Source organism: Ranitomeya imitator, chromosome 1 (assembly GCF_032444005.1).
Source record: "Ranitomeya imitator isolate aRanImi1 chromosome 1, aRanImi1.pri, whole genome shotgun sequence".
NCBI lineage: Eukaryota > Metazoa > Chordata > Amphibia > Anura > Dendrobatidae > Ranitomeya > Ranitomeya imitator.
Genome location: NC_091282.1, coordinates 875154509 through 875181973, shown reverse-complemented (window position 1 = coordinate 875181973; position 27465 = coordinate 875154509). Strand labels below are relative to the sequence as shown.

General features: G+C 43.0%; 1 protein-coding gene across 2 annotated transcripts in view; it reads right to left on the bottom strand.

Moving 5' to 3' along the window:
* Positions 1–27140, bottom strand: part of CFAP299 (cilia and flagella associated protein 299) — a 967879-nt gene extending 940739 nt beyond the window's left edge. For both annotated transcript variants that reach the window (XM_069745705.1, XM_069745706.1), the window contains exon 1: positions 26977–27140. In XM_069745705.1, the coding sequence (XP_069601806.1) occupies positions 26977–27087 (111 nt within the window). In that variant the 5' untranslated portion in view covers positions 27088–27140. The remainder of the gene's footprint in view (positions 1–26976) is intronic.
* Between the last annotated feature and the right edge of the window lie 325 nt (positions 27141–27465).

Genomic DNA, 27465 nt, shown 5'->3' with positions numbered 1-27465 from the left:
GTTGGCACATGAGTTCAAGTAATTTCAGGATGGTTTTTTGAAGGGTTTTTCGCTGACCGCGCAGTTCACTTTTGTATCCTCTGCTATCTAGCTTTAGCGGGCCTCATTTTGCTGAAACTGTTTTCATACTGCGTATGTGCTTTCCTCTCATTTCACCGTCATTATATGTGGGGGGCTGCTATTTCTGTGGGGAATTTCTCTGGAGGCAAGAGAGGTCTGTGTTTCTTCTAATAGGGGAAGTTAGATCTTCGGCTGGAGCGAGACGTCTAGGATCATCGTAGGCACGTTCCCCGGCTACTTTTATTTGTGTGTTAGGTTCAGGGTCGCGGTCAGCTCAGGTTCCATCGCCCTAGAGCCTGTTTGTATCTGTGCTTGTCCTTTAGTGATCCCCTGCCATTGGGATCATGACACTACTCACTGTGTAAGCCTCTCATTACAGTTGTCCTCCACTGAACAAAGCAATGCTGCCTGGTTAGTCCTGTTACCAATTTTGAAATGCATTTAGCCCACTTTATTATTTGGGCCTATATCTGTGTTTCCTCATCTTGCTAATTGCCCAGCCAGTGCTAGATGACTCTGCTGGTACATTGACCCAGACCGCTACATTCCCCTTGCACGCTACACAGCCAGAATCTGACCCTGCTGAAAGTCAGGTTCCCCTACCTGCATACTATACCACCTTACACAGGGACAAAGAGGAAGGTGCAGATGAAAGTGCAGGTTCCTTCATCAGGTGGGGGGGAATACTCGTTGGCGATGTCACTGGCACAGGGCCCCTCATAGTACGCAAAAGTGTCGCTGCCGGTGGGAGTCTCCCCCGCCGTGCAAACACACTGCCGTACTTTGAGGGGCCCTGTGCCAGTGCCAATGCCAACGAGTGGGCCGCCTGCTTACTCAGGATCACAGCACTTGCAAAGTTGAAATACTTACCTCTCCCTGCTCCACTGCCGTGACGTGGTCCACGTTTCCTGGGCCCACTAAATACTTGAACCAGCCATATCCCCCACAACTTTAGCCAAATGACCGTCAATGTCCAATGCCTAACTATTATTATAAGGTAAATTAAGATTGACAAGCTTCAGTACCAAAAATGGATGTTTTTGCCATTTAAATGGGCACTGTAGGTGTTTTCCTGGCCTCCACTCACTGCCGACTATGCTTCCCCATTGACTTGCATTGGGTTTCGTGTTTCGGTCGATCTCCGACTTTTCGCGATAATCGTCCGATTTCACTCGACTTTTGAGATAGTCGGGTTTCGCAAAACCCGACTCGATCCTAAAAAAGTAAAAGTCGCTCAACCCTAGTCCAGATCATTAATGCATGACCATCGGATAGGAGCCCTAAGAAATGCCACCTATCTCCCAGGTTCTGCAGTTCTTCTTTTGATTTGCCAACCATGCATGACATCAGGTAAGAAGGTGGACATTAGGTCTCCCAAGCATTAGCCAAAGAAAACTGACATTCCCAATGAATTTTGTCTTTTAAATTGATTTACATCAACTCCACTCCCTGGCTTGTAGTCAAAATCTAACACCAATGCTAAAAATGTACATTTGTGCATACGCAACATATACCAATGTGGACTATTCCATAATAATCCTTAGTAATGCACATGAGCTCAACTCCTCCAACATATGAATCCTTCCAAATGCATCTCCATGTCCCAATCCATCCATTAAATGTGCTTGTGAGATCATCTTCAGGCAGCGGAGGATGTATGCACTATTACATAGGGTGCAGTTTCACACAATATGGGGCCTGGCTGTAATTCAAAGTGCAACCTTTACACAAACTTCTATCTGAATGTCAGATTAGCTCTGCTGCAAAAATTCCCATCGGGACCATTAGTTACTGGATAATACAATTACATATTTTTGTCCATAACATTACAGTCCTTTCTGCTAAATTTATTACACAAGGACCATGTCAACACTGAGAATTGCCAATAACTTTCTTCAATTGTTAATTTTCAATTAAAATGTTTGATGACATATTTTAATTAAACATTGGAGCCATTATTTATAATAGACATAAGGTAAATTTCCTTTTTTACTTCTCTGCATCTACAAATTGAAGTATGAAGTAATCCACTATCCATTTTCCATCATATCTCCTGATGCCCTCATAACCCCATTAGCTAATATAACTATTTATTAACCCGCCCTATTCTGCTAACTAAAGACCTATCTCTAAGCTCTAATGATGAGCGAGAATACTCGTTACTTGAGATTTCCCGAGCATGCACGGGTGATCTCCTGAGTATTTGTAGTGAGCGGTCACCGTTACCGCTCATTACAGTAATTAATATGCGGCGCCACCCCTATGGGAGGTGGAGCCGCATATTCATTACTGTAATGAGCGGTACCATGTGACAGCTCACTACAGGAAGAAGCTGCAGCGCCGGGGAAGCAGGCAGGGACCTGCAGGGACCGCGCCAGGAGTAGGTGAGTATAATTAGACAGCCCCCGCTCCCCCTCCCCTGCCGACCCCTGGGTATGACTCGAGTATCAGCCGAGAGGGGGACTTTCAGCCCCAAAAAGTGGGCTGAAAATCTCGGCTTATACTCAAGTATATACGGTAAATCTAATGGTAACTACTTCCTGACGATTCGCCTGGATCTCTCAGAAGAATTTGCTCTATAGAACTCAAGGATACTGCTTTGTCTTGGATCTCCTCCTACCTTGCTGACCACACTCTCAAGGTGTTATTTCCTAGTTCTTCTTCCTCTATTATTTCCTTTAGGCTGTGTACAGTTAATGACTACCAGTATATAGAGGATGTATACTTCTAATATATAATTGCCTAGAATACTACTTCCTGCAATTTGTGCCAACTTCCCTGGCTTTGTCCGGAGCTAATGTCCGGAGCTAATGTCCGGAGCTAATGTCCGGAGCTAATGTCCGGAGATAAGTGACGTCAACAGTGTCCAGTGTCTGATTGGTTGCCGCCTGCTGCGAGTGACCAATCAGAAACGTGCCGTACTGTGACACACTCCGCCCGCCATTTTGGTGTGATTTTTGAATTTTTACCTCACAGCAAGTTTCTACTGCGTGGAGGCGGGCCCAGTGACGTTGCTCTTCAAGCTCCTGCCGAATTTCGTCAAAAAAATGATAATACCATTTACCAAAACTATATATATTTAGTTGTGAAGTGGTTCAGTGACATTTTCACACCAATTTTGAACTTTTGTTTGGTGTTTTCTCCATATACTGCCTATTATTTTTGTTCTTTCTTACTATTATTTATTAATTGTATTATTCTTACATTTGAATAAATAAAGTATATATGGATTCTAGACTCCCGATTCTTTAGAATCGGGCTGCCATCTAGTAATAAATAATCATAAAACACACAGCTGAACTATGAATACCACTCAAAAAAAAGATAGGCACCTGTAGTCTCTAAAAAATTCTTACATTTTACTGAAAATAGACAACTAGAATGCATGTAAATTCAACAGTATAATGCAATGGAAGACCACACAGTTATATCTGATTTCTATAGTGCTGCATAATATATGGTAAAATACCAAAAATGATATCTAATATATAATTGCCTAGAATACTACTTCCTGCAATTTGTGCCAACTTCCGTGGCTTTGTCCGGAGCTAATGTCCGGAGCTAATGTCCGGAGCTAATGTCCGGAGCTAATGTCCGGAGATTAATTGCCTAGAATACTACTTCCTGCAATTTGTGCCAACTTCCGTGGCTTTGTCCGGAGCTAATGTCCGGAGCTAATGTCCGGAGCTAATGTGCGGAGATAATGTCCGGAGCTAATGTCCGGAGCTAATGTCCGGAGATAAGTGACGTCAACAGTGTCCAGTGTCTGATTGGTTGCCGCCTGCTGCAAGCGACCAATCAGAAACGTGCCGTACTGTGACACACTCCGCCCGCCATTTTGGTGTGATTTTTGAATTTTTACCTCACAGCAAGTTTCTACTGCGTGGAGGCGGGCCCAGTGACGTTGCTCTTCAAGCTCCTGCCGAATTTCGTCAAAAAAATGATAATACCATTTACCAAAACTATATATATTTAGTTGTGAAGTGGTTCAGTGACATTTTCACACCAATTTTGAACTTTTGTTTGGTGTTTTCTCCATATACTGCCTATTATTTTTGTTCTTTCTTACTATTATTTATTAATTGTATTATTCTTACATTTGAATAAATAAAGTATATATGGATTCTAGACTCCCGATTCTTTAGAATCGAGCTGCCATCTAGTACAATAATAAAGAGATTAGTTACATCTTTGTGGTATGTGATCCTGGTGCCCCGAAGTACGCCCCCTGATAAAGCAAAGTGTGAAAAAAAAGTTAGTTGGGGCACCAGGACCACACACCACACTATTCAGCATAAAAATGTAAGTTATCTCTTTATTATTGTCTATCATTTAACCCCTTCATGACCCAGCCTATTTTGACCATAATGACCTGCAATTCTGACCAGTGTCCCATTATGGGGTAATAACTTAGGAACGCTTCAACGCTTCCACCTATCTACTTTACATCAGCACAATTTTGGCACCAAAGGCTTTTTTGTTAGGAAGTGATAAGGGTTAAAAATTGACCAGCGATTTCTCATTTTTACAATAAAATTTATAAAACCATTTTTTTTAGGGACCAAATCAAATTTGAAGTGACTTTGGGGGGTCAATATGACAGAAAATACCCAAAAGTGACACCATTCTAAAAACTGCACCCCTCAAGCTAATCAAAACCACATTCAAAAAGTTTATTAACCCTTCAGGTGTTTCACAGCAGCAGAAGCAACATGGAAGGAAAAAATGAACATTTAACTTTTTAGTCACAAAAATGATCTTTTAGCAACAATTGACCCTAACATTAGGAAGCAAGTGTGCGAAACACGCGTTGGGGTTTTCTGTCCCACGTTCAGGAGCAGGTCGGTTCAATTGTATAATGTCATCTCTTTTTATTGTATTTGGCCTCATCTTTACCATGAACTAGTATGCTTCTAATCTACTAGGACTTCTTCCTGTATAACCCTCTACATATTATTCTGTACTAATCCAGCAGATGGTACTTACTGGTCACATTGGTTACTGCGGCTAGGGGTTACACTACTCCTTATACCACTTATTGTACCTGTTGCACGTAGCACTTTATTACCTTATTTATCTATGTGATTATATATCACTCCAGAATATTTAGTTTTATCTTCTATGGGAAATTATTTTACCACTTTGTCAGTAATGGTGATTGTGATTTGCTATTTAGTATAAGTGCATTGGGTATTGGATATGATATTAAACCACCCACTTATTGGCTATTGCAGCTTTATTGTGAGGTCATATTTACTGCACTATTTGCAATTTGCAATTAATCTACCAACTACTTGCCCCTCAACAAGAACGTTGTTTGTTTGGAATGGTGACGCATCGAGCCTGAGGGTGTTTGTGACAAAATTGAACAGCAATTCCTTGGGTTTGTACTTCACATTTGAATATCATACTGTGGAGCTTCCACTCCTGGATTTGTTAATTCAAAAAAACCCAGAAGGTATGCTTAATAATAAAGTCTATAGTAAATCCATATTGACAAATACCCTCCTCAGAAGGGAAAGCCACCATCCAGCACCTCTGAGGAGGGGCATTCCTAAAGGTCAATATTTATGCCTTAGGCGAAATTGCACTTTAGAGACTGACTTTTTCGATCAGGCAAATGATCTGCGCAAACGATTCCAACACAAGGGTTACCCACAAGGGGATTACTCACAGTTGACATTTATGGGCATTGATAAAATTGAGAGGCCAAGAAGGGGGGGTAATTGGGACCAGAGGGTGCTACAGTGCGAAACGAGGTGGATTCATCGCCTGAAGACACAGACACCGACAGGTCTCAATGAGACCCTCACTTTCAGTTGCTTCCTGTAATACATGGCCCGAGATAGGGATATCTAGGGCCAGCCATCGCGAAGTGGGGGCGCCATTATTGTTTCCCCTTAGGGTGCCAATCTCCACTGTTTGGCAGGGTTTGATTAGGCTAGAACAACAGGCATATATTTGTGGCACCCGGAGTCTGGTCCATATATCTCTCATATCTCTTCCAATTTTTTCTTTACCTAGTCTCTAACAATATACCCTACTTTCTATTTAGATTTCCCCTCCATCACCTGAGATTGGGGTAATATAGGGTTAGTTAGGGTTCAGTCGTCGCGGAGTGGGGGCGCCATCTCGTTTATTAGGGTGCCAACCCCTGCTGTTAGGTAGGCAACAGTTAAGAAAGAGTAGGGTTAACTAGCATTTGCACTTTTACCCTTGGTGACATTTTACAATTCACGATCCCCATTGTCCTACCATCCATGTTCCAAGATCCATGTTTTTTTTTGTGTCTATTGTGCCTAACGAGTTGAATTGGTACATGTTTTTCTTTCCTCCCTCATTGTTTTGAGTTGGTAGGATAAATCTAGTCTTTACACTCTAAATACCGATTAAATAGATATTGGGGCTGCGATATGTTTCATTTATCTAATGAGATGGCTTTTCGTATTTATTATTATGTCATACGAACCCATAATTCCTCTATAGGTGCCAGTTATTATTTCTGGGAATGTTCTTTTGATTATATATACCGGATATAATAATATAGACTTGCCCATATTTGTTGGTTCCGCTATATCTAGTTGTAGGAAGGAACATAAAATAAACGGTACCACCGGATGTTATGGATGAGATACCGGAAGCGACAGACTTCTTGGCTGCTTGGAAGGTGTAGCGGCAAAGCCGTCTTAAGCTATGTCCGACTTGGATATCCGGATGGCGGGTTCGATGGGCGTATCTATGATGCTTTAGTCTAGGGGCGGGGTTTTCAGATGCTCTGAGATGTCTTCCGGTTATACACACGTGGAACATATGGGATAATGCGGATACAGTTCCGGAAATGATAGAGGCGGGATTGGCAGCCTTCAGGGTCAGTTAACACCTATATAAACCACTGAGACAAGGGTGGCAGCAGACCGTAAGATTATGTTGAACTAGAAGGACGTTTATTCCTTTTAAGGAAAACGCCTTCCTCCCCCAACCTTGCTTTTTCTTTTCCCTCCCCTGATGATTTGAGAAATGAAACGCGTTGGGAAGTTATGGGGAAATGGTAGGATGTCTGGAAGTTCTAGTGGTGGGTTTTGAAGTCTATGGGATCTCTGTTTATCCACCCCCCACCCCCGGACTAACAGAAGCATTTCTAGAGCCATCTCAGAGATCGGGATGAATCGATGCATATGAACCCGGGTGAGACTGTTCCATTATTATAAGTAGATGTTTTTCTGTCCACAACTCTGGTTACTGTATACATGTGGCATTTATATAACATAGAGATGTTTCTCTGCTTATAATAGATATATAGTAGATATGGTGATAAAAGCTATGGCTACATTATAATTCAGGCTGCTCAAGTTTAGTGATTGATAGACTAAGACTTTGAAAAGAATTTGAATTGAACAATACCTGGATTGGGACACATCCACAGTGATTTTTGTGTTCTTTTGGTGTTGTTTGTAGTCTTTTGCTTGTTGTCTTTGTCACCGGTTGTTTTTTAAGGATTATTAATAAAGTGTAATTTTTAATGGATGCACTACTACCTTGCTGTACTTAAATATTGGATTGGTAGATAATTTGTGTAAAATGGTTATTATATGCTCCTTATAAGTGAACCACTTATTGGAATAGCCTGTGTGGCCTCATTGTGGAACTACATCCATTGTACTGTTGACATTGTGCACTTTATTATTATTTGGTCTGTTGATTAGATTCGATGTGATACTATGAACCTTTAGCCTATATACTTAACTCTGTGATTTTCTACACTGACCATACAGATTCTGAGCTTATTGATTTATGTATGTAGTTTATCTGTAGTATTAAATGGCTACTCTGATAAATCCTGCGACATCCTTCACCTGTACGTGGTACTAGTGTGTTGCCTATTTCTCTTTTTTATTGTGTCTCTTATTACTGTGTCTTTATCTATTGATAATTTACAATTGTTGTTCAATCATTTTTTAAAGTATCTCTAATAAATTTACTAAGTATTTTTAGCTCAAGTGTCCATTTCTTTTTGGGTTTTCTGTGTATTCTGCATGGCGGAGCTTGTATATTGCTTGCCCTGTTAGTTGGTTTATTGCTATCAAAGCAACCTGGGCTTCCATAACACCTCAGCAGTGCCACAGGCTGATCGCCTCCATGCCACGATGCACTGATGCAGTAATTGATGCAAAAGGAGCCCCGACCAAGTATTGAGTGCATTTACTGAAAATACATTTCAGTAGGCCAACATTTTGGGTTTTAAAATCATTTTTCAAGTTGGTATTATAAAGTATTCTAATTTACTGAGATAATGACTTTTGGGTTTTCATTGGCTGTAAGCCATAGTCATCAACATTAACAGAAATAAACATCAAATAGATCACTCTGTAATGACTCTATATAATATATGAGTTTCACTTTTTGTATTGAAGAACTGAAATAAATGAACTTTTTGATGATATTCTAATTTAGTGAGAAGCAACTTCATGTAGCCTTGCTGCCACAAAAGGAGGGGGGCTCAAACACATTTCTTGCACAGGGGCCACAAGCTTTGACCGTATGCACATAAAAGATTCTATATCTATATCATTATATAAGGCAAATATGATATTAAATATGGAAGTAATGATTCAGAAATTTAAAAAAACAAACAAAAATAACATATATAAAATATTAGATACATTGACAATTTCATACTGTATACTCTTGAATTATATAATTTTTTAGACACTGATAATTGCTGTAATTAATAAATATGAATAAGGATAGAGTTCAGAATGCTAAATTTGTGTGTAGTAAATAAAAATGTAATTAAAAATATTCTACCATAAATAAAGTAATTGTTATAAAAATATTCTACCAAATAGGAAGAAAAATACAGAATTGTCATTAAAATGAAGGCTTTCTATTTAGCATGTCTTTTCATTACTATTCTTGACGAATACCATGCAATTAATATTTAGGAAATATTGTGGACATTATAAAGAAGGTTACCTTCCCATCCTGCTACATAGAAATATAAATAAGATATTATGCTGGGAAAAAAAACAAATGAACATCTACTGCCATCTAGTGTCTCTGAAAAATGTTTCAGCAAAATCAACAGAAGATATAAAATTAATGAAAATAATCAAGCATTAGCGGAAGCTACATAATAAAACCATATAAAAAAAACTCATCCCGAACATCACCTTATTTAATGTGGTCTCACTGAAAAAACTGTCATTAACCCCTTCACCCCAAAGCCTGTTTTCACCTAAGTGACAGGGCCAATTTTTACAATTCTGACCACTGTCACTTTATGAGGTCATAACTCTGAAACGCTTGAACGGATCCTGGTGATTCTGACACTCTTTTCTCGTGACATATTGTACTTCATGATAGTGGTAAAACTTCTTCGATATGACTTGCATTTATTTGTGAAAAAAACAAAAATTTGTCGGAAATTATGAAAATTTAGCAATTTTCAAACTCTTAGTTTTTATGCCCTTAAATTAGAGAGTTATATCACATAATATAGTTAATAAACATTTCCCACATGTCTGCTTTACATCACCACAATTTTGGAAACATAATTTTTTTTTGTTAGGACGTTATAAGGGTTAAAAGTTGACCAGCGATTTCTCATTTTTGCAACAAAATTTGCAAAACCATTTTTTTACGGACCACCTCACACTTGAAGTGACTTTGAGGGGTCTATATGACAGAAAATGCCCAAAAGTGACACCATTCTAAAAACTGCACCCCTCAAGGTACTCAAAACCACATTCAAAAAGTTTATTAACCCTTCAGGTGCTTCACAGGAATTTTTTGAATATTTAAAAAAATATAACATTTAACTTTTTTTTCACAAAATTTTTACTTCAGGTCCAATTTGTTTCATTTTACCAAGGGTAACAGGAGAAATTGGACCACAAAAGTCATTGTACAATTTGTCCTGAGTACGCCGATACCCCATATGTGGGGGTAAACCACTGTTTAGGCACATGGCAGAGCTCGGAAGGGAAGGAGCGCCATTTGACTTTTCAATGCAAGATTTGCTGGAATTGAGATCGGAGCCCATGTCACAATTGGAGAGCCCCTGATGTGCCTAAACAGTGGAAACCCCCACAAGTGACACCATTTTGGAAAGTAGACCCCCTAAGGAACTAATCTAGATGTGTGGTGAGCACTTTGAACCTCCAAGTGCTTCACAGAAGTTTATAATGTAGAGCCATAAAAAAGATTTTATATTAATTTTCACAAAAAATGATCTTTTTGCCCCAAATTTTTTATTTTCCCAAGGGTAACAGGATAAATTGGACCCCAAAAGTTGTTGTGCAATTTGTCCTGAGTACGTCGATACTTCATATATGGGGATAAACCACTGTTTGAGCGCATGGCAGAGCTCGGAAGGGAAGGAGTGCCATTTGACTTTTCAATGCAAAATTGGCTGGAATTGAGATCGGACGCCATGTCGCATTTGGAGAGCCCCTGACGTGCCTTAACAGTGGAAACCCCCCACAAGTGACCCCATTTTGGAAAGAAGACCCCCTAAGGAACTTATCTAGATGTGTGGTGAGCACTTTTAACCCCCAATTGTTTCACTAAAGTTTAGAATGTAGCATTGTGAAAATTAAAAAATCATTTTTTCTTTCCACAAAATGATGTTTTAGCCCGCAATTTTTTTTTTCCCAAGGGTAACAGGAGAAATTGGACCACAAATGTTATTGTCCAATTTGTCCTGAGTACGCTGATACCCCACATGTGGGGGGGAACCACCGTTTGAGTGCATGGCAGAGCTCGGAAGGGAAGGAGCACCGTTTGAAATGCAGACTTAGATGGAATGGACTGCAGGTGTCATGTTGCATTTGCAGAGCCCCTGATGTACCTAAACAGTAGAAACCCCCCACAATTGACCCCATATTGGAAACTAGACCCCCCAAGGAACTTATCTAGATGTGTTGTGAGAGCTTTGAACCAACAAGTGTTTCACTACAGTTTATAACGCAGAGCCGTGAAAATAAAAAATATTTTTTTTCCACGAAAATGATATTTTATCCCCTATGTTTTTATTTTCCCAAGGGTAACAGGACAAATTGGACCCCAAAAGTTGTTGTCCAACTTGTCCTGAGAACGCTGATACCCCATATGTTGGGGGGAACCACTGTTTGGGCACACAGGAGAACTCGGAAGGGAAGGAGCCCTGTTTTACTTTTTCAAAGCAGAATTGGCTGGAATTGAGATCGGACGCCATGTCGCGTTTGGAGAGCCCCTGATGTGCCTAAACAGTGGAAACCCCCAATTATAACTGAAACCCTAACCCCAACCCTAGCCCTAACCCTAGCCCTAATGGGAAAATGGAAATAAATACATTTTTTTACATTTTATTATTTTTCCCTAACTAAGGGGGTGATGAAGGGGGGTTTGATTTACTTTTATAGCGTTTTTTGGCGGATTTTTATGATTGGCAGCCGTCACACACTAAAAGACGCTTTTTATTGCAAAAAATAGTTTTTGCATCACCACATTTTGAGAGCTATAATTTATCCATATTTTGGCCCACAGAGTCATATGAGATCTTGTTTTTTGCGGGACGAGTTGACGTTTTTATTGGTAACATTTTCGGGCAGATTACATTTTTTGATCGCTTTTTATTCCGATTTTTGGGAGGCGGAATGAACAAAAACCAGCAATTCCTGAATTTCTTTTAGGGGGGGCGTTTATACCGTTCCAAGTGTGGTAAAATGGATAAAGCAGTTTTATTCTTCAGGTCAGTACGATTACAGCGATACCTCATTTATGTAATTTTTTTATGTTTTGGCGCTTTTACACAATAAAAACTATTTTATATAAAAAAAAAATTGTTTTTGCATCGCATTATTCTGAGAGCTATAACTTTTTTATTTTTCTGCTGATGATGCTGTATGGCGGCTTTTTTTTTGCGGGACAAGATGACGTTTTCAGCGGTAGCATGGTTATTTATATCCGTCGTTTTGATCGCGTGTTATTCCACTTTTTATTCGCCTGTATGATAATAAAGCGTTGTTTTTTGCCTTGTTTTTTATTTTATTTTTTTGCGGTGTTCACTGAAGGGGTTAACTAGTGGGATAGTTTTATAGAGCGGGTCGTTACGGACGCGGCGATACCAAATATGTGTACATTTATTGTTTTTTTTTTTTTACATAAATAAATGGATTTATTGGGAAATGTTTTTTTTTTTTTATTTGGGGATTTTTTTTTTTTTTTTTTTTTTTTTTACACATTCTATTTTTTTTTTTTTGAACTTTCTAACATTGTCCCAGGGTGGGACATCTCTGTATTAGATCAGATCGTTGATCTGACACTGTGCATAGCACACTGTCAGATCAACGATCTGACAGGCAGTTTAGGTGGCTTTCTGGCGCCTGCTCTCAGCAGGCGCCGGCTAGCCAGGTCACTTCATGACCCGGAAGGAGTCCGGCGGCCATCTTGGATCCGGGGACTCCTTCCAGGTCACCGGAGCAACGCGATCTCATTGCGTTGCTCCGGTGGGAGAGCGCAGGGAGCCCCCGTCCCTGCGCGATCCCCCTCTATGCCGCTGTCACTACTGACAGCGGCATCAGAGGGGTTAAATGCCCGCCATCGGCGATAGCGCCGATCGTGGGCATTGCTGCAGGGTGTCAGCTGTCATATACAGCTGACACCCGCACCTGATCACCACGGCGCTCAGCGCGAGACCGCGGTGATCGGTGCGCCGTACTAGTACTGCTGCTGGCACTAATGCAGTGCTGGCAGCGCAGTACTAGTACGGCGCATGGCGCGAAGGGGTTAATTAGTGTGGTCAAGAATTTTTGATTAAATGTTAGGAACCATGAAATAATAGGCACATAGCCCATGCAGCTATTATAGGGCTTTTGTACAGCATGAGCCCACTAGAGGTTGGGTCTATCCCCATGTGTATGTATACATAAAGCCTTTGGACAGCAGGGGCAGAGATAAGGTTGGACCTTTTCCATGTGTGTACATAGGTCCTTTAAACAATATGGGCCTAACCCATTTGTGTATAAATGGCTTTTGGAGAACATGAGCCAAGCTGAAGTTGGACTTATGTCATATGTGTATGTAGGTCCTTTAGACATTATGGACCTAGAAGTGGTTGGGTCTAGCCCACGTGCTTATGAAGGGCTTTTCTACAGCATGCACAGTGGCTTGTGAAAGTATTCATCCCCTTGGTATTTTTCGTGTTTTGCTATCTCACAGCATAAAATTTCACCGTTTTTTTTTTTTAAGGGTTTGTAGCAGTTCATGTAAAGAACATGCCTTCAACTGTGAGCATTTTGTTTTCTTTTTGTTGTGAAGCAAACAAATAGGACAAAATAACTGAAATCTTCACTGTGCATAACTATTCACCCCCCCAAAGTCAATACTTTGTAGTGCCTCATTTTGCAGCAATCACAGCTGTATAAGCTTTCCATATCTTGCCAGTGGAATTTTTGCTCATTCCTCAATGCAAAACTGCTCCAATTCTTTCAAGTTAAGGCCCCTTCACATTAAGCGACGCTGCAGCGATACCGACAACGATCTGGATCGCTGCAGCGTCGCTGTTTGGTCGCTGGAGAGCTGTCACACAGACAGCTCTCCAGCGACCAACGATGCCGGTAACCAGGGTAAACATCGGGTAACTAAGCGCAGGGCCGCGCTTAGTAACCCGATGTTTACCCTGGTTACCATCCTAAAAGTAAAAAAAAAACAAACACTAGATACTTACCTACAGCCGTCTGTCCTCCGGCGCTGTGCTCTGCACTCCTCCTGTACTGGCTGTGAGCACAGCGGCCGGAAAGCAGAGCGGTGACGTCACCGCTCTGCTTTCCGGCTGACCGACGCTCACAGCCAGTGCAGGAGGAGTGCAGAGCACAGCGCTGGAGGACAGACGGCTGTAGGTAAGTATCTAGTGTTTGTTTTTTTTACTTTTAGGATGGTAACCAGGGTAAACATCGGGTTACTAAGCGCGGCCCTGCGCTTAGTTACCCGATGTTTACCCTGGTTACCAGTGAAGACATCGCTGGATCGGTGTCACACACGCCGATCCAGCGATGTCAGCAGGAGTCCAGCGACTAAATAAAGTTCTGGACTTTATTCAGCGACCAACGATCTCCCAGCAGGGGCCTGATCATTGGTCGCTGTCACACATAACGATTTCATTAACGATATCGTTGCTACGTCACAAAAAGCAACGATATCGTTAACGATATCGTTATGTGTGAAGGTACCTTTAGATGGTTTCCACTGGTTAACAGCAATCTTCATGTCTGATCACAGATTTTCAATTGGATTAAGGTCTGGGCTTTGGCTAGGCCACTAAAAAACATTTACACTTTTCCCCTTAAACCACCTAAGTGCTGCTTTAGCAGTATGCTTTGGGTCATTGTTTTGGTGGAAGGTGAACCTTCATGCCAGTTTAAAAAATCTGACTAGTTGAAAAATATTTTGCGCAATAATATTCCTGTATTTCGCACCATTCATTTTCCCCTTGACTTGAACCATTTTCCCTCTCCCTGCTGCCAAAAAAACATGGTGTTTTTAGGCTGATGAGCTGTGTTGATTTGGCACCAGATAATGCATTTATCTTAGTGGCTAAAAAGTTCAATTTTTGTCTCCACCTATTTGGGGAGTCTCCCACGTGTCTTTTTGGCAAACTCAAAATGAGCCTTAAAATATTTGTGTGTAAGTAAAAGATTTTTTTCTACTCACTCTTCTATAAAGGCCATCTCTATGGAGTGCACAATATATTTTGGTTGCATGGACAGATAATCCAGTCTCTGCTTGGAACTCTGCAGCTCTTCAGGGTTACATTTGCTCTCTGTGTTGCCTCTCTGATTAATGCCCTCCTTGCTCCGGCTGAGAGTTTGGTAGATGACCCTCTCCTGGCAAGTTTTTTGTGGTACCATGTTGTTTCCACATGAGGATAGTGGATTTGATGGTGCTCTAGGGGACCATCAGAGATTGGGATATTTTTTTTAACCCAACCCTGACTTCTTAACTTTATTCCTAGCTTGTTCGGTCTTCATGGTGTTGTTTGGTTAGTGGTGCCTCTTGCTTAGTGGTGTTGCAGCCTCTGTGGCCTTTCAGAAAAGGTGTGTATACACTGACAGTGTATACACGTCAAGTCACTCTATACCTCAATCCGACACAAAGATTGTATACATGTGGTCCAATTTTTCTTGACATCAAGTAGTTTGGACAGGTTATTTGTGTGATTTTCTCATTAGCGTCTTACATTTTGTCCTTACACACAACTTCTTTATGTTCAGGGATGTTCTCTACCTGCAGCTCCAGGGGACAACAATGGGGGCATCCTGTGCGCCCTCATATGTAAATCTCTTTCTGGGCCTTGGGAGAGAAACATCTTCCAATTTGATCCAGTGGCATTCAGTTCTGGGGTGGTTGCATGGTGGTGGTATATAGACGATGTGCTCCTCATTTAGCAAGGGACCTAGAATGACCTAGACTCTTTCTTCAATCATTTGAATGTAAACGAGCTTAACATCAAATTGACTTACAAAAGCAGCCAACATCCTTATGGAATTATTGGATGTCTCTATAAAGGTGGATTGCTCTGGAAGTATCCAGAAGGACTTGTTCCGCAAAAGTACAGCTGCCAATACCCTATTACATGCAACTTGCCAGCACCTGAGGCATCTACTGAACAACATCCCAACCAGACAGTTCCTTAGAGCCAGGAGGCTATGCTCTAACAACTCTTTATTTGAAAAACTGGCCAAAGATTTATACACAAGGTTGAAAGAAAGTGGCTACGGAATGAAACCACTATGTCAGGCTTATACCAGAGCACACTCCAGTGACTGTGATGACCTTCTGAGAAACAAATCCAGAAAAGAAAAGTTGGTGAACCCCAAGGTATGATATATATTGCATTACAACTCTCGTAGTGATGACATGCACAAAATATTGCAAAAACACTGGCCTGTTCTATCTCTTGATATAACGCTATCGAAACTCATTGGCAACACCCCTGTGACCTACATGAGAGCCTGAAATTTACATGACCAACTAGTACACAGTCACCATAAAGGTGAAAATAAAAAATATATTTTGGCTCCAAGGGCCTAGCATGGGGATGTTCCCCGTGTGTAAAATGTCTAGCATGCAAAAATGTGGACATGGCAAAAGAATTAGTCAATGCAGACTCGAGCAGGAAATTTATCATAACATACAACATTAACTGTACCACTAAAGCGGTGATTACGCTACATGTTTATGTGGACTATATGTTGGGATGATAACCAGATAATTCAGAAGACGGATTTGGGAGCATGTCCTGGATATAGAGGGAGTAAAAGGTGTAGATGACCTCACCACACTTAACCCCTTCATGACCCAGCCTATTTTGACCTTAATGACCTGGCCGTTTTTTGCAATTCTGACCAGTGTCCCTTTATGAGGTAATAACTCAGGAACGCTTCAACGGATCCTAGCGGTTCTGAGATTGTTTTTTCGTGACATATTGGGCTTCATGTTAGTGGTAAATTTAGGTCAATAAATTCTGCGTTTATTTGTGATAAAAACGGAAATTTGGCGAAAATTTTGAAAATTTCGCAATTTTCACATTTTGAATTTTTATTCTGTTAAACCAGAGAGTTATGTGACACAAGATAGTTAATAAATAACATTTCCCACATGTCTACTTTACATCAGCACAATTTTGGAAACAAAATTTTTTTTTGCTAGGAAGTTATAAGGGTTAAAATTTGACCAGCGATTTCTCATTTTTACAACGAAATTTACAAAACCATTTTTTTTAGGGACCACCTCACATTTGAAGTCAGTTTGAGGGGTTTATATGGCTGAAAATACCCAAAAGTGACAACATTCTAAAAACTGCACCCCTCAAGGTGCACAAAACCACATTCAAGAAGTTTATTAACCCTTCAGGTGCTTCACAGCAGCAGAAGCAACATGGAAGGAAAAAATGAAAATTTAACTTTTTAGTCACAAAAATGATTTTTCGCAACAATTTTTTTATTTTCCCAATTGTAAAAGAAGAAACTGAACCAGGAAAGTTGTTGTCCAATTTGTCCTGAGTACGCTGATACCTCATATGTGGGGGTAAACCACTGTTTGGGCGCACGGCAGGGCTTGGAAGGGAGGAGCACCATTTGACTTTTTGAATGAAAAATTGGCTCCACTCTTTAGCGGACACCATGTCACGTTTGGAGAGCCCCCGTGTGCCTAAAAATTGGAGCTCCCCCACAAGTGACCCCATTTTGGAAACTAGACACCCCAAGGAACGTATCTAGATGCATAGTGAGCACTTTGAACCCCCAGGTGCTTCACAAATTGATTCGTAAAAATGAAAAAGTACTTTTTTTTCACAAAAAAAATTTTTAGCCTCATTTTTTTCATTTTCAGTTGGGCAACAGGGTAAAATGGATCCTAAAATTTGTTGGGCAATTTCTCCCGAGTACACCGATACCTCACATGTGGGGGTAAACCACTGTTTGGGCACACGGCAGGGCTCGGAAGGGAAGGCGCGCCATTTGACATTTTGAATGGAAAATTAGCTCCAATTGTTAGCGGACACCATGTCGCGTTTGGAGAGCCCCTGTGTGCCTAAACATTGGAGCTCCCCCACAAGTGACTCCATTTTGGAAACTAGACCCCCAAAGGAACTTATCTAGATGCATATTTAGCACTTTAAACCCCCAGGTGCTTCACAGAAGTTTATAACACAGAGCCATGAAAATAAAAAATAATTTTTCTTTCCTCAAAAATGATTTTTTTAGCCTGGAATTTCCTATTTTGCCAAGGGTAATAGGAGAAATTGGACCACAAATGTTGTTGTCCAGTTTGTCCTGAGTACGAGGATACCCCCTATGTGGGGGTAAACCACTGTTTGGGTGCATGGCAGGGCTCGGAAGGGAAGGCACGCCATTTGGCTTTTTAAATGGAAAATTAGCTCCAATCATTAGCAGACACCATGTCGCGTTTGGAGAGCCCCTGTGTGCCTAAACATTGGAGATGCCCACAAATGACCCCATTTTGGAAACTAGACCCCCAAAGCAACTAACCTAGATGTGTGGTGAGCACTTTGAACCCCCAAGTGCTTCACAGAAGTTTATAACGCAGAGCCATGAAAATAAAAAAAAAATTATTTTTTCAAAAATGATTTTTTAGCCCGCAATTTTTTATTTTCCCAAGGGTAACAGGAGAAATTTGACCCCAAAAGTTGTTGTCCAGTTTCTCCTGAGTACGCCGATACCCCATATGTGGGGGTATACCACTGTTTGGGCACATGCCGGGGCTCGGAAGTGAAGTAGTGACGTTTTGAAATGCAGACTTTGATGGAATGCTCTGCGGGCGTCACATTGCGTTTGCAGAGCCCCTGATGTGGCTAAACAGTAGAAACCCCCCACAAGTGACACCATTTTGGAAACTAGACCCCGAAAGGAACTTATCTAGATGTGTGGTGAGCACTTTGAACCCCCAAGTGCTTCACAGACGTTTACAACGCAGAGACGTGAAAATAAAAAATCATTTTTCTTTCCTCAAAAATGATGTTTTAGCAAGCAATTTTTTATTTTCACAAGGGTAACAGGAGAAATTGGACCCCAGTTATTGTTGCGCAGTTTGTCCTGAGTGTGCTGGTACCCCATATGTGGGAGTAAACCACTGTTTGGGCACACGTCGAGGCTCGGAAGTGAGGGAGCACCATTTGACTTTTGAATACAAGATTGGCTGGAATCAATGGTGGTGCCATGTTGCGTTTGTAGACCCCTGATGTGCCTAAACAGTGGAAACCCCTCAATTCTACCTCCAACACTAACCCCAACACACCCCTAACCCTAATCCCAACTGTAGCCATAACCCTAATCACAACCCTAACCCCAACACACCCCTAACCACAACCCTAACCCCAACACACCCCTAACCCTAACCACAACCCTAATTCCAAACCTAACCCTAAGGCTATGTGCCCACGTTGTGGATTCGTGTGAGATTTTTCAGCACCATTTTTAAAAAATCCGCGGGTAAAAGGCACTGCGTTTTACCTGCGGATTTACCGCGGATTTCCAGTGTTTTTTGTGCGGATTTCACCTGCGGATTCCTATTGAGGTACAGGTGTAAAACGCTGCGGAATCCGCACAAAGAATTGACATGCTGCGGAAAATACAACGCAGCGTTTCCGCAGCATTTTGAAATGGTCAAAATAACAAAAAAATGCATTGCTTGCAGACCTCAAATATTGCAAAAAAACAAGTTCATAATCATTTAGAACCAACAATACTAATGTTTTAACTCAGGAAGAGTTCAGAAATCAATATTTTGTGAAATAACTATGCGAACTCATCATCTTTCCTCCATCTCACGTATCCCCCCTACCTGACCTATCTATTATGGTAAACAGCATCACGCTCTCTCCCGCACCTGAAATCCGCTGCCTCGGGGTAACTCTCGACTCTGCCCTGTCCTTCAAACTGCACGTCCAAACGCTTGCCACCTCCTGTCGCCTCCAACTCAAAAATATTGCCAGAATCCGTTCCTTCCTCAGCCCACAATCTACCAAAACTCTTGTGCATGCCCTCATCATCTCCCGCCTCGACTACTGCAACACCCTCCTCTGTGGCCTCCCAGCTAACTCTCTTGCACCGCTCCAGTCTGTCCTCAACTCTGCTGCCCGCCTAATCCACCTCTCTCTTCACTACTCCCCTGCTTCTCCCCTCTGCAAATCCCTCCACTGGCTCCCAATTCCCCAACGAATCCAGTTCAAACTACTAACACTGATCTACAAAGCCATTCACAACCTGTCCCCTCCATATATCTCTGAACTAATCTCCCAATATCTTCCCTCACGTAATCTTCGATCCTCCCAAGACTTCCTTCTCTCCTCCACACTTATTCGTTCCTCACACAACCGCCTCCAAGATTTCTCCCGAATATCCCCCATCCTCTGGAACTCTATGCCTCAACACGTCCGACTATCCACCACCCTTGGATCCTTCAGACGGAACCTGAAAACCCATCTCTTCAGGAAAGCCTACAGCCTGCAATAACCATTCTGCTGCCTCGCCATCGCCAGAGCCGCCACCTCGCCATCGCCGCTGCCTCGCCCCTACCTTCTGTCTCTTCCCCATTATGCCATAGAATGTAAGTCTGCAAGGACAGGGTCCTCTCCCCTCTGTACCAGTCTGTCACTGTAAACCTGCTTACTGTAAACGATATCTATAACTCTATATGTAACCCCTTTCTCATGTACAGCACCATGGAATTAATGGTGCTATATAAATAAATAATAATAATAATAATAATTTTTAATCACAGCTTTCATGTGTCTTGGCATGCTTTCCACCAGTCTTTCACATTGCTTTTGGGTAACCTAATGCCACTTCTGGTACAAAATTTGTTAGCAGTTCTTTATTTGATGGCTTGTGACTTCCTCTTGATTACATTCCAGAGGTTTTCAATGGGGTTCAGGTCTGGAGATTGGGCTAGCCATGACAGGGATTTGATGTGGTTGTTCACATCTTGATTGACCTAGCTGTGTGGCATGGCGCATTGTCTTGTTGGAAAGAACAGTCCTCAGAGTTGGGGAACATTGCCTGAGCAGAAGGAATCAACTGTTTTTCCAGGATAACCTTGCATGCAGCTTGATTCATACATCTTTCGCAAAGATTAACCTGCCCAATTCCAGCCTCGCTGAAGCATCCCCAGATCAACACCTGGTCGTCTAATGGTTAGACGGAGACCTGGAGAGGCATACAAGCCACAGTGTATTGCATTCACTGTGAAATTTGGTGGAGGATCAGTGATGATCTGGGGATGCATCAGCAAGGCTGGAATTGGGCATGTTGATCTTTGCGAAGGATGTATGAATAAAGCTGCATACAAGTTATCCTAGAAAAACAGTTGATTCCTTCTGCTCAGGCAATGTTCCCCAACTCTGAAGACTGTTTTTTTTCCAGCAGGACAATGTGCCATGCCACACAACTAGGTCAATCAAGGTGTGGATGAAGGACCATCACATCAAATCGCTGTCATGGCCAGCCCAATCTCCAGACCTAAAACCCATTGAAAACCTCTGGAATGTAATCAAGAAGATGGATAGTTACAAGCCATAAATCAAAGAAGAACTGATTACATTTTTGTACCAGGAGTTACATAAGGTCACCCAAAAGCAGTGTGAAGACTAGTGGAAAGCATGCCAAGGCACATGAAAGATGTGATTAAAAATCATTGTTATTCCACAAAATATTGATTTCTGAACTCTCCCTGAGTTTAAACATTAGTATTGTTGTTTCTAAATGATTATGAAGTTGTTGTTTTTTTCTGCATTATTTGAGGTCTGCAAGCAATGCAGTTTTTTGTTATTTTGACCATTTCCCATTTTCAGAAAATAAATACATTTATTGCTTGGAACTACAGAGACATGCCAGTAGTTTATAGAATAAAAGAACAATTTATATTTTACTCAAAAATATACTTATAAAGAGAAAAATCAAACAAACTGAACATTTTGAAGTGGTCTCTTAATTTTTGCCAGAGTTGTATTTACACTGCTAAAAAATTAAAGGGAACACTTAAACAACAAAATATAACTCCAAGGAAATTAAACTTATGTGAAATCAAACTGTCCACTGAGGAAGCAACAGTGTTTGACAATCAATTTCACATGCTGTTGTGCAAATGGAATAGACAACAGATGGAAATTATTGGCAATTTTCAAGACATACTCAATAAAGGAGTGGTTCTGCAGTTGGGTTACCACAGACCACATCTCAGTACCAATGCTTTCTGGATGATGTTTTGGTCACTTTAGAATGTTGGTTGTGCTTTCACACTTGTGGTAGCATGAGACGGACTCTACAACCCACAAGTGGCTCAGGTAGTGCAGCTCATCCAGGATGGCACATCAATGTGAGCTGTGGCAAGAAGGTTTGCTGTGTCTATCAGCGTAGTGTCCAGAGGCTGGAGGCGCCACCAGGAGACAGGCCAGTACACCAAGAGACGTGGAGGGGGTCGTAGGAGGGCAACAACCCAGCAGCAGAACCGCTACCTCTGCCTTTGTGCAAGGAGGAACAGGAGGAACACCCAGAGCCCTGCAAAGGGACCTCCAGCAGGCCACAAATGTGCATGTGTCTGCAAAAACGGTTAGAAACTGACTCCACGAGGATGGTCTGAGTGCCCAACGTCCACAGATAGGGGGTTGTGCGCACAGACCAACACCATGCAGGATGCTTGGTGCTAGCCACAGAACACCAGGATTGGCAAATTCGCCACTGGTGCCCTGTGCTCTTCACAGATGAAAGCAGGTTCACACTGATCACATGAGACAGACAAGACACAGTCTGGAGGCGCCATAGAGAACGATCTGCTGCTTGCAACATCCTTCAGCATGACCGGTTTGGCAGTGGGTTAGTAATGGTGTGGGGTGGCATTTCTTTGGAGGGCCGCACAGCCCTTCATGGGCTTGCCAGAGGTAGCCTGTCATTAGGTACCGAGATGAGATCCTCAGACCCCTTGTGAGACCATATGCTGGTGCGATTGGCCTTGGGTTCCTCTTAAAGGGAACCTGTCACCCCCAAAATCGATGGTGAGGTAAGCTCACCGTCATCAGGGGCTTATCTACAGCTATCTGTAATGCTGTAGATAAGCCGCCGATGTTACCTGAAAGAGGAGAAAAAGATGTTAGATTATACTCACATAAGGGCGGTCCTGCTGCGGTCTGGTCAAATGGGTGGCTAAGGTCCGCTCCGGCACCTCCCATCTTCATTCCATGACGTCCTCTTCTGGTCTTCACGCCGCACCGCAGCCAGAAAGGTCAGAGAGGCCCGGCGCCTTCGCACTGCAGTACTTTGCTCTGCCCTCAAAAGGGCAGACAAAGTACGCCTGCGCCAGAGCCGCAGCGTGAAGACAAGAAGAGGACGTCATGGAATGAAGATGGGAGGCGCCGGAGCCGACCTGAGACACCCATTTGACCAGACGGCAGCGGGACCGCCCCTGGGTGAGTATAATCTAACGTCTTTTTCTCCTCTTTCAGGTTACATTGGGGGCTTATCTACAGCATTACAGAATGCTATAGACAAGCCCCTGATGACGGTGAGCTTACCTCACCATCGATTTTGGGGGCGACAGGTTCCCTTTATTGAAGGACAATGCCAGACCTCATGTGGCTGAAGTGTGTCAGCAGTTCCTGCAAGATGAAGGCATTGAAGCTATGGACTGGCCCGCCCGTTCCCCAGACCTGAATCCGATTGAACACATCTGGGAAATCATGTCTTGCACCATCCACCAATGTCACATTGCACCACAGACTGTCCAGGAGTTGGCGGCTGCTTTAGTCCAGGTCTGGGAGGAGATCCCTCAGGAGCCTCATCAGGAGCATGCCCAGGTGTTGTAGGGAGATCATACAGGCACGTGGAGGCCACACACACTACTAAGCATCATTTCCTTGTCTTCAGGCACTTCCACTGAAGTTGGATCAGCCTGTAACTTCATTTTCCACTTTGATTTTGAGCATCATTCCAACTCCAGACCTCCGTGGGATATTAGTTGTGATTTACGTTGATCATTTTCAGGTTTTATTGTTCACAGAGCAGCGTCCCAGGGTCCTGGTCGTTGCAGTAATGTCATTCTTCCACCAGGGGGAGTGATGTTACGTCTGAAGGCAATAAAGATCACTTTACCAGGTATCACAAACCATTCAACACACTTCACACTTCAGTCCACCAGAGGGGAGCTATGCTCCTATTTATTAGGGCACTCTTCACAATTAGGTATAACTGGTGGTCTGGATAGGAAGTTAGGCAGAAGCTGACTGGGCTTCACCCAGGCAGTACCTGTCAGGCAGACAGAAGGAAGGAGTAACATCTAGCAGTTGCTGACAGAGGGTCCCTGGCAGAGGTGGGATCCTGTCAGAGGCCTAGACAGAAGGCCACGGAGCTGCGACTACCTACCAATGCGGCAGCATCCTAAGGAAGGACACAAAAGAGAATTGTATTGTACAGGGTGAGAAACAAAGTCATAGCAAAAGGAGAGGAAATCAGAAGGAGTTCTGCCCTGCAAAGGCTGCCTCCTTCTGAGGCACAGGATCCGGTAGCCGGAACACCGAGGGAGCAATCGTCTCTATGCCTTGCTCCAGAGACCGGCAGGACAGTTAATTGCACATTGCTGATCTGCACCTATACACAGGAGGCACGGTGGCAACTTGTGGGGGCTGGGGCGTGCTAGAGTCCCTGTAAAAAGCCTCAGGCCATTAGTCATATGGGTTGCTCCTATCCATCTGGGGGACAGAGAGAAAGACATAACATCTAGAACACCAACAACAGTTGTGAGGACCTTACGAGAGGCTCAGCAGTAAGGTACTACAACATCCAGGCGCTAGAGGAAGGCTACTGATTTCCACCTGGATAAGGGGAATCTGGATTTGCCTTCAGACCGGCCAGACTCTGTCAGCCCTGTGATCCGGTGCTCCTTCAGTAAAGGTAAAGAGACTGCAACCTTGTGTCCTCGTTCTTCACTGCGCCTCTCACCATCCACCATCCACACACTGGGAAGCCCTGGGGACATACTTCACCTGTGGGAAGGTATACCATCTAGCTGCCGTAACATCACCCCAGCGGACCCCTAAGCAGTGTCGGTCACCCTGACTGAATACCACAGGTAGCAAATAGATTAATGGCTGCACTCAAAATTAATCTGTGCTAGAGCAAGGAAATGTGCGATACATGAAATGGGAATAGCATAATGGCTTGTGAAATATATGAAAAAACACATGAGATTCTTAGCACAAGATTTGGCCAAAAGTTGTGAGCCCATCCACCAATCGTCAAGGTAATCTCAGAACGGATGGGTACCTGAGCTGACTGCCTAGTGTGAACACTTACCTATGGCTAATAACGTGGTAAAGCCTGCTTATATAGGAAGCTCAGAACCAACTGTGTTAGGATGTAGTTAAAATCACAGCATGGTGAAGGGCGGGGCGTTCAAGTCAGAGAGAAAGACATAACATCTAGAACACCAACATCAGTTGTGAGGAACTTATGAGAGGCTCAGCAGTAAGGTACTACAACACCCAGGTGCTAGAGGAAGGCTAGTGATTTCCACCTGGATAAGGGGACTCTGGATTTGCCTTCAGACCGGCCGGACTCTGCCAGCCCTGTGATCTGGTGCTCTGGACTATGGACGCTGAAGCCTTCAGTAAAGGTAAAGAGACTGCAACCTTGTGTCCTCGCTCTTCACTGCGCCTCACACCATCCATCATCTTCACCTGTGGGAAGCCCTGGGGACACACTTCACCTGTGGGAAGGTATACCATCTAGCTGCCATAACATCACCCCAGCGGACCCATAAGCAGCGTCGGTCACCCTGACCAAATACCACAGGTGGCATCACGAACATTTCCCCTTTAAAGACCTTTCCCCATTTACAACGGACGTCCTGAGGGCCACGGACCGGGTCAGCCACCGTGACATCCTCCCTTTGAGAACTGAAGGGCCCGGCACCGAGTTCCCCTAGCCCTTGGGGGCGATCCAACAGCACATTCCACTATGTAATGAATAAAGATTTACAACTGGAATATTTCATTCAGTGATATCTAGGATATGGGATTTTAGTGTTCCGTTTATTTATTTTAGCAGTGTATATATATGTGTGTCTGTCACTGACATCTATATATCCTATGTGTATATATCTATTCTATCTATCTATTCTAACCCGTCAGAGTGATTTTACTGTATGCGGCACATGAATTGCCGGCTTTTACAAGGAGATCGGTGTGTAAAAATCGGACAGCAATCGCAGGGTCCGAGTGTTGTGTGATTTTTTTTCTCGCACCCATTGACTTCTACTCCGGGGAGTGATCTGATTTATGATTACAATCACACAATGCTGCGAGTTTTTCCGTAAAAGTGGCGTAATGCTCTGACAACATTGCTCTCTGCACCGACCTGGGATTAAGACATGACTACTGGGTTCTTCCCATGTAATTTCCATTGTTTTCAGAAATGTTTAGACTCCCTCCAGGCCTGTGGGGGAAGCACTGGAGAAATGCTCCAGTTTCTCATTGCCTTCCATTATACTCATTACTTGGGTCGAGCACCCGAGCAGTTTAGTGATCGCTCATCACTAATGGTTACATGGGAACACGTTACCAATAATGCTGGCAGAAGCTGCTCTATGATTAAAAGCTACTTCAGTGACAGCAACATATGTCCCACAACAGACATTTTTGGGAGCCTTCTATAAGTACCAGCCCATGACTGGAAATCAGACTGATGAGGAAAGTAAAAGTGAAAGCATATTATTTATTGCTCGTTGCCAAGGTTACATGACACTAACGTAGTCTGTCAGAGGTGGTCGGTCTCCTAGCGAAGGAGCGCAGTGCCTACTAGAGCTTTGGGATGGAGCTTGTAAGCGAGGCTCTGACGGTGGCCACATCACTGGATTTGGTCAGCTTCAGCGCTCCTGAGCTCCTCCACCACTACAGAGGCAAAGCCGTATCTTCTGGCTGCAACTACGCTGCTGGTGGGAACTGTCAATCATGCAGGAGTGCCCGCCCCCATGAGGCGCAGTGTGAAGAATGGAGATGACAGAGCCCCTTTAGGATTGCCATTTTACACGCCAGTAATAAAAAAAAAAGAAAAAAAGGACGTTGATGCCATCTGAGGATGCACATCATTTCACCATTTCAGAATTTTGGCACGTTTGAATCTAAAAAAAAATGTAAAAAATAAATAACCATGTGCAGATTTGGGCCCACATGTACACAATGTGCAGCTTTTCTGGAGTTTCTATACCCAATCTGTGTGGGGGAGGGGTGGCATCAGGTGTAAACTGATGTGTGACACACAGAGCACTTCTGCTTGAGAAGGCGGATCCCAGTCTCCCCGCATACAGCACCGTATACACAGATCACGTGGCACAGTGCAGGCTGATCTAACGAGCCGGCCTCATTGTCACCTCCAGATAGAAGAGATCCAGCGAGGAGATCTGCGAGTCCAGGAAGTCCTCGTACGTGTTGTACTGCGCCACGATCCCGTCCATTGCGGCGCAGCTCTGCTCTTCCTCCATCTTTCAGGCTGACAGCGTCCTTAGCAACGCGGCGGGCTCATAGACCTGGAGCTGCTTACTGTGACGTCACAGAAAATGGCCCAATCACATGCCGGACATGTGTGCTGCTTCCTTTACTGGTAGATAGCAGGGGCTGGTCGGCGGCACACGTGGCTGTCACTGCTTCATCGTGATCAAATGGTTAATTAGCGATTACTACGTCACTGCACGTAGAAGCGTGCGAGGCCGACAGGGGGCGTAAGAGAGCAGGACTCCGCTCACACAGCTAGTTATACAGTACATGCATCATCTATCAACTGGCCCAGTCTCTGATCTATATAGCTTATTATCCAGCCATCTAATTATCTATATGTCTGTATCTAGCTATCACACTAATCA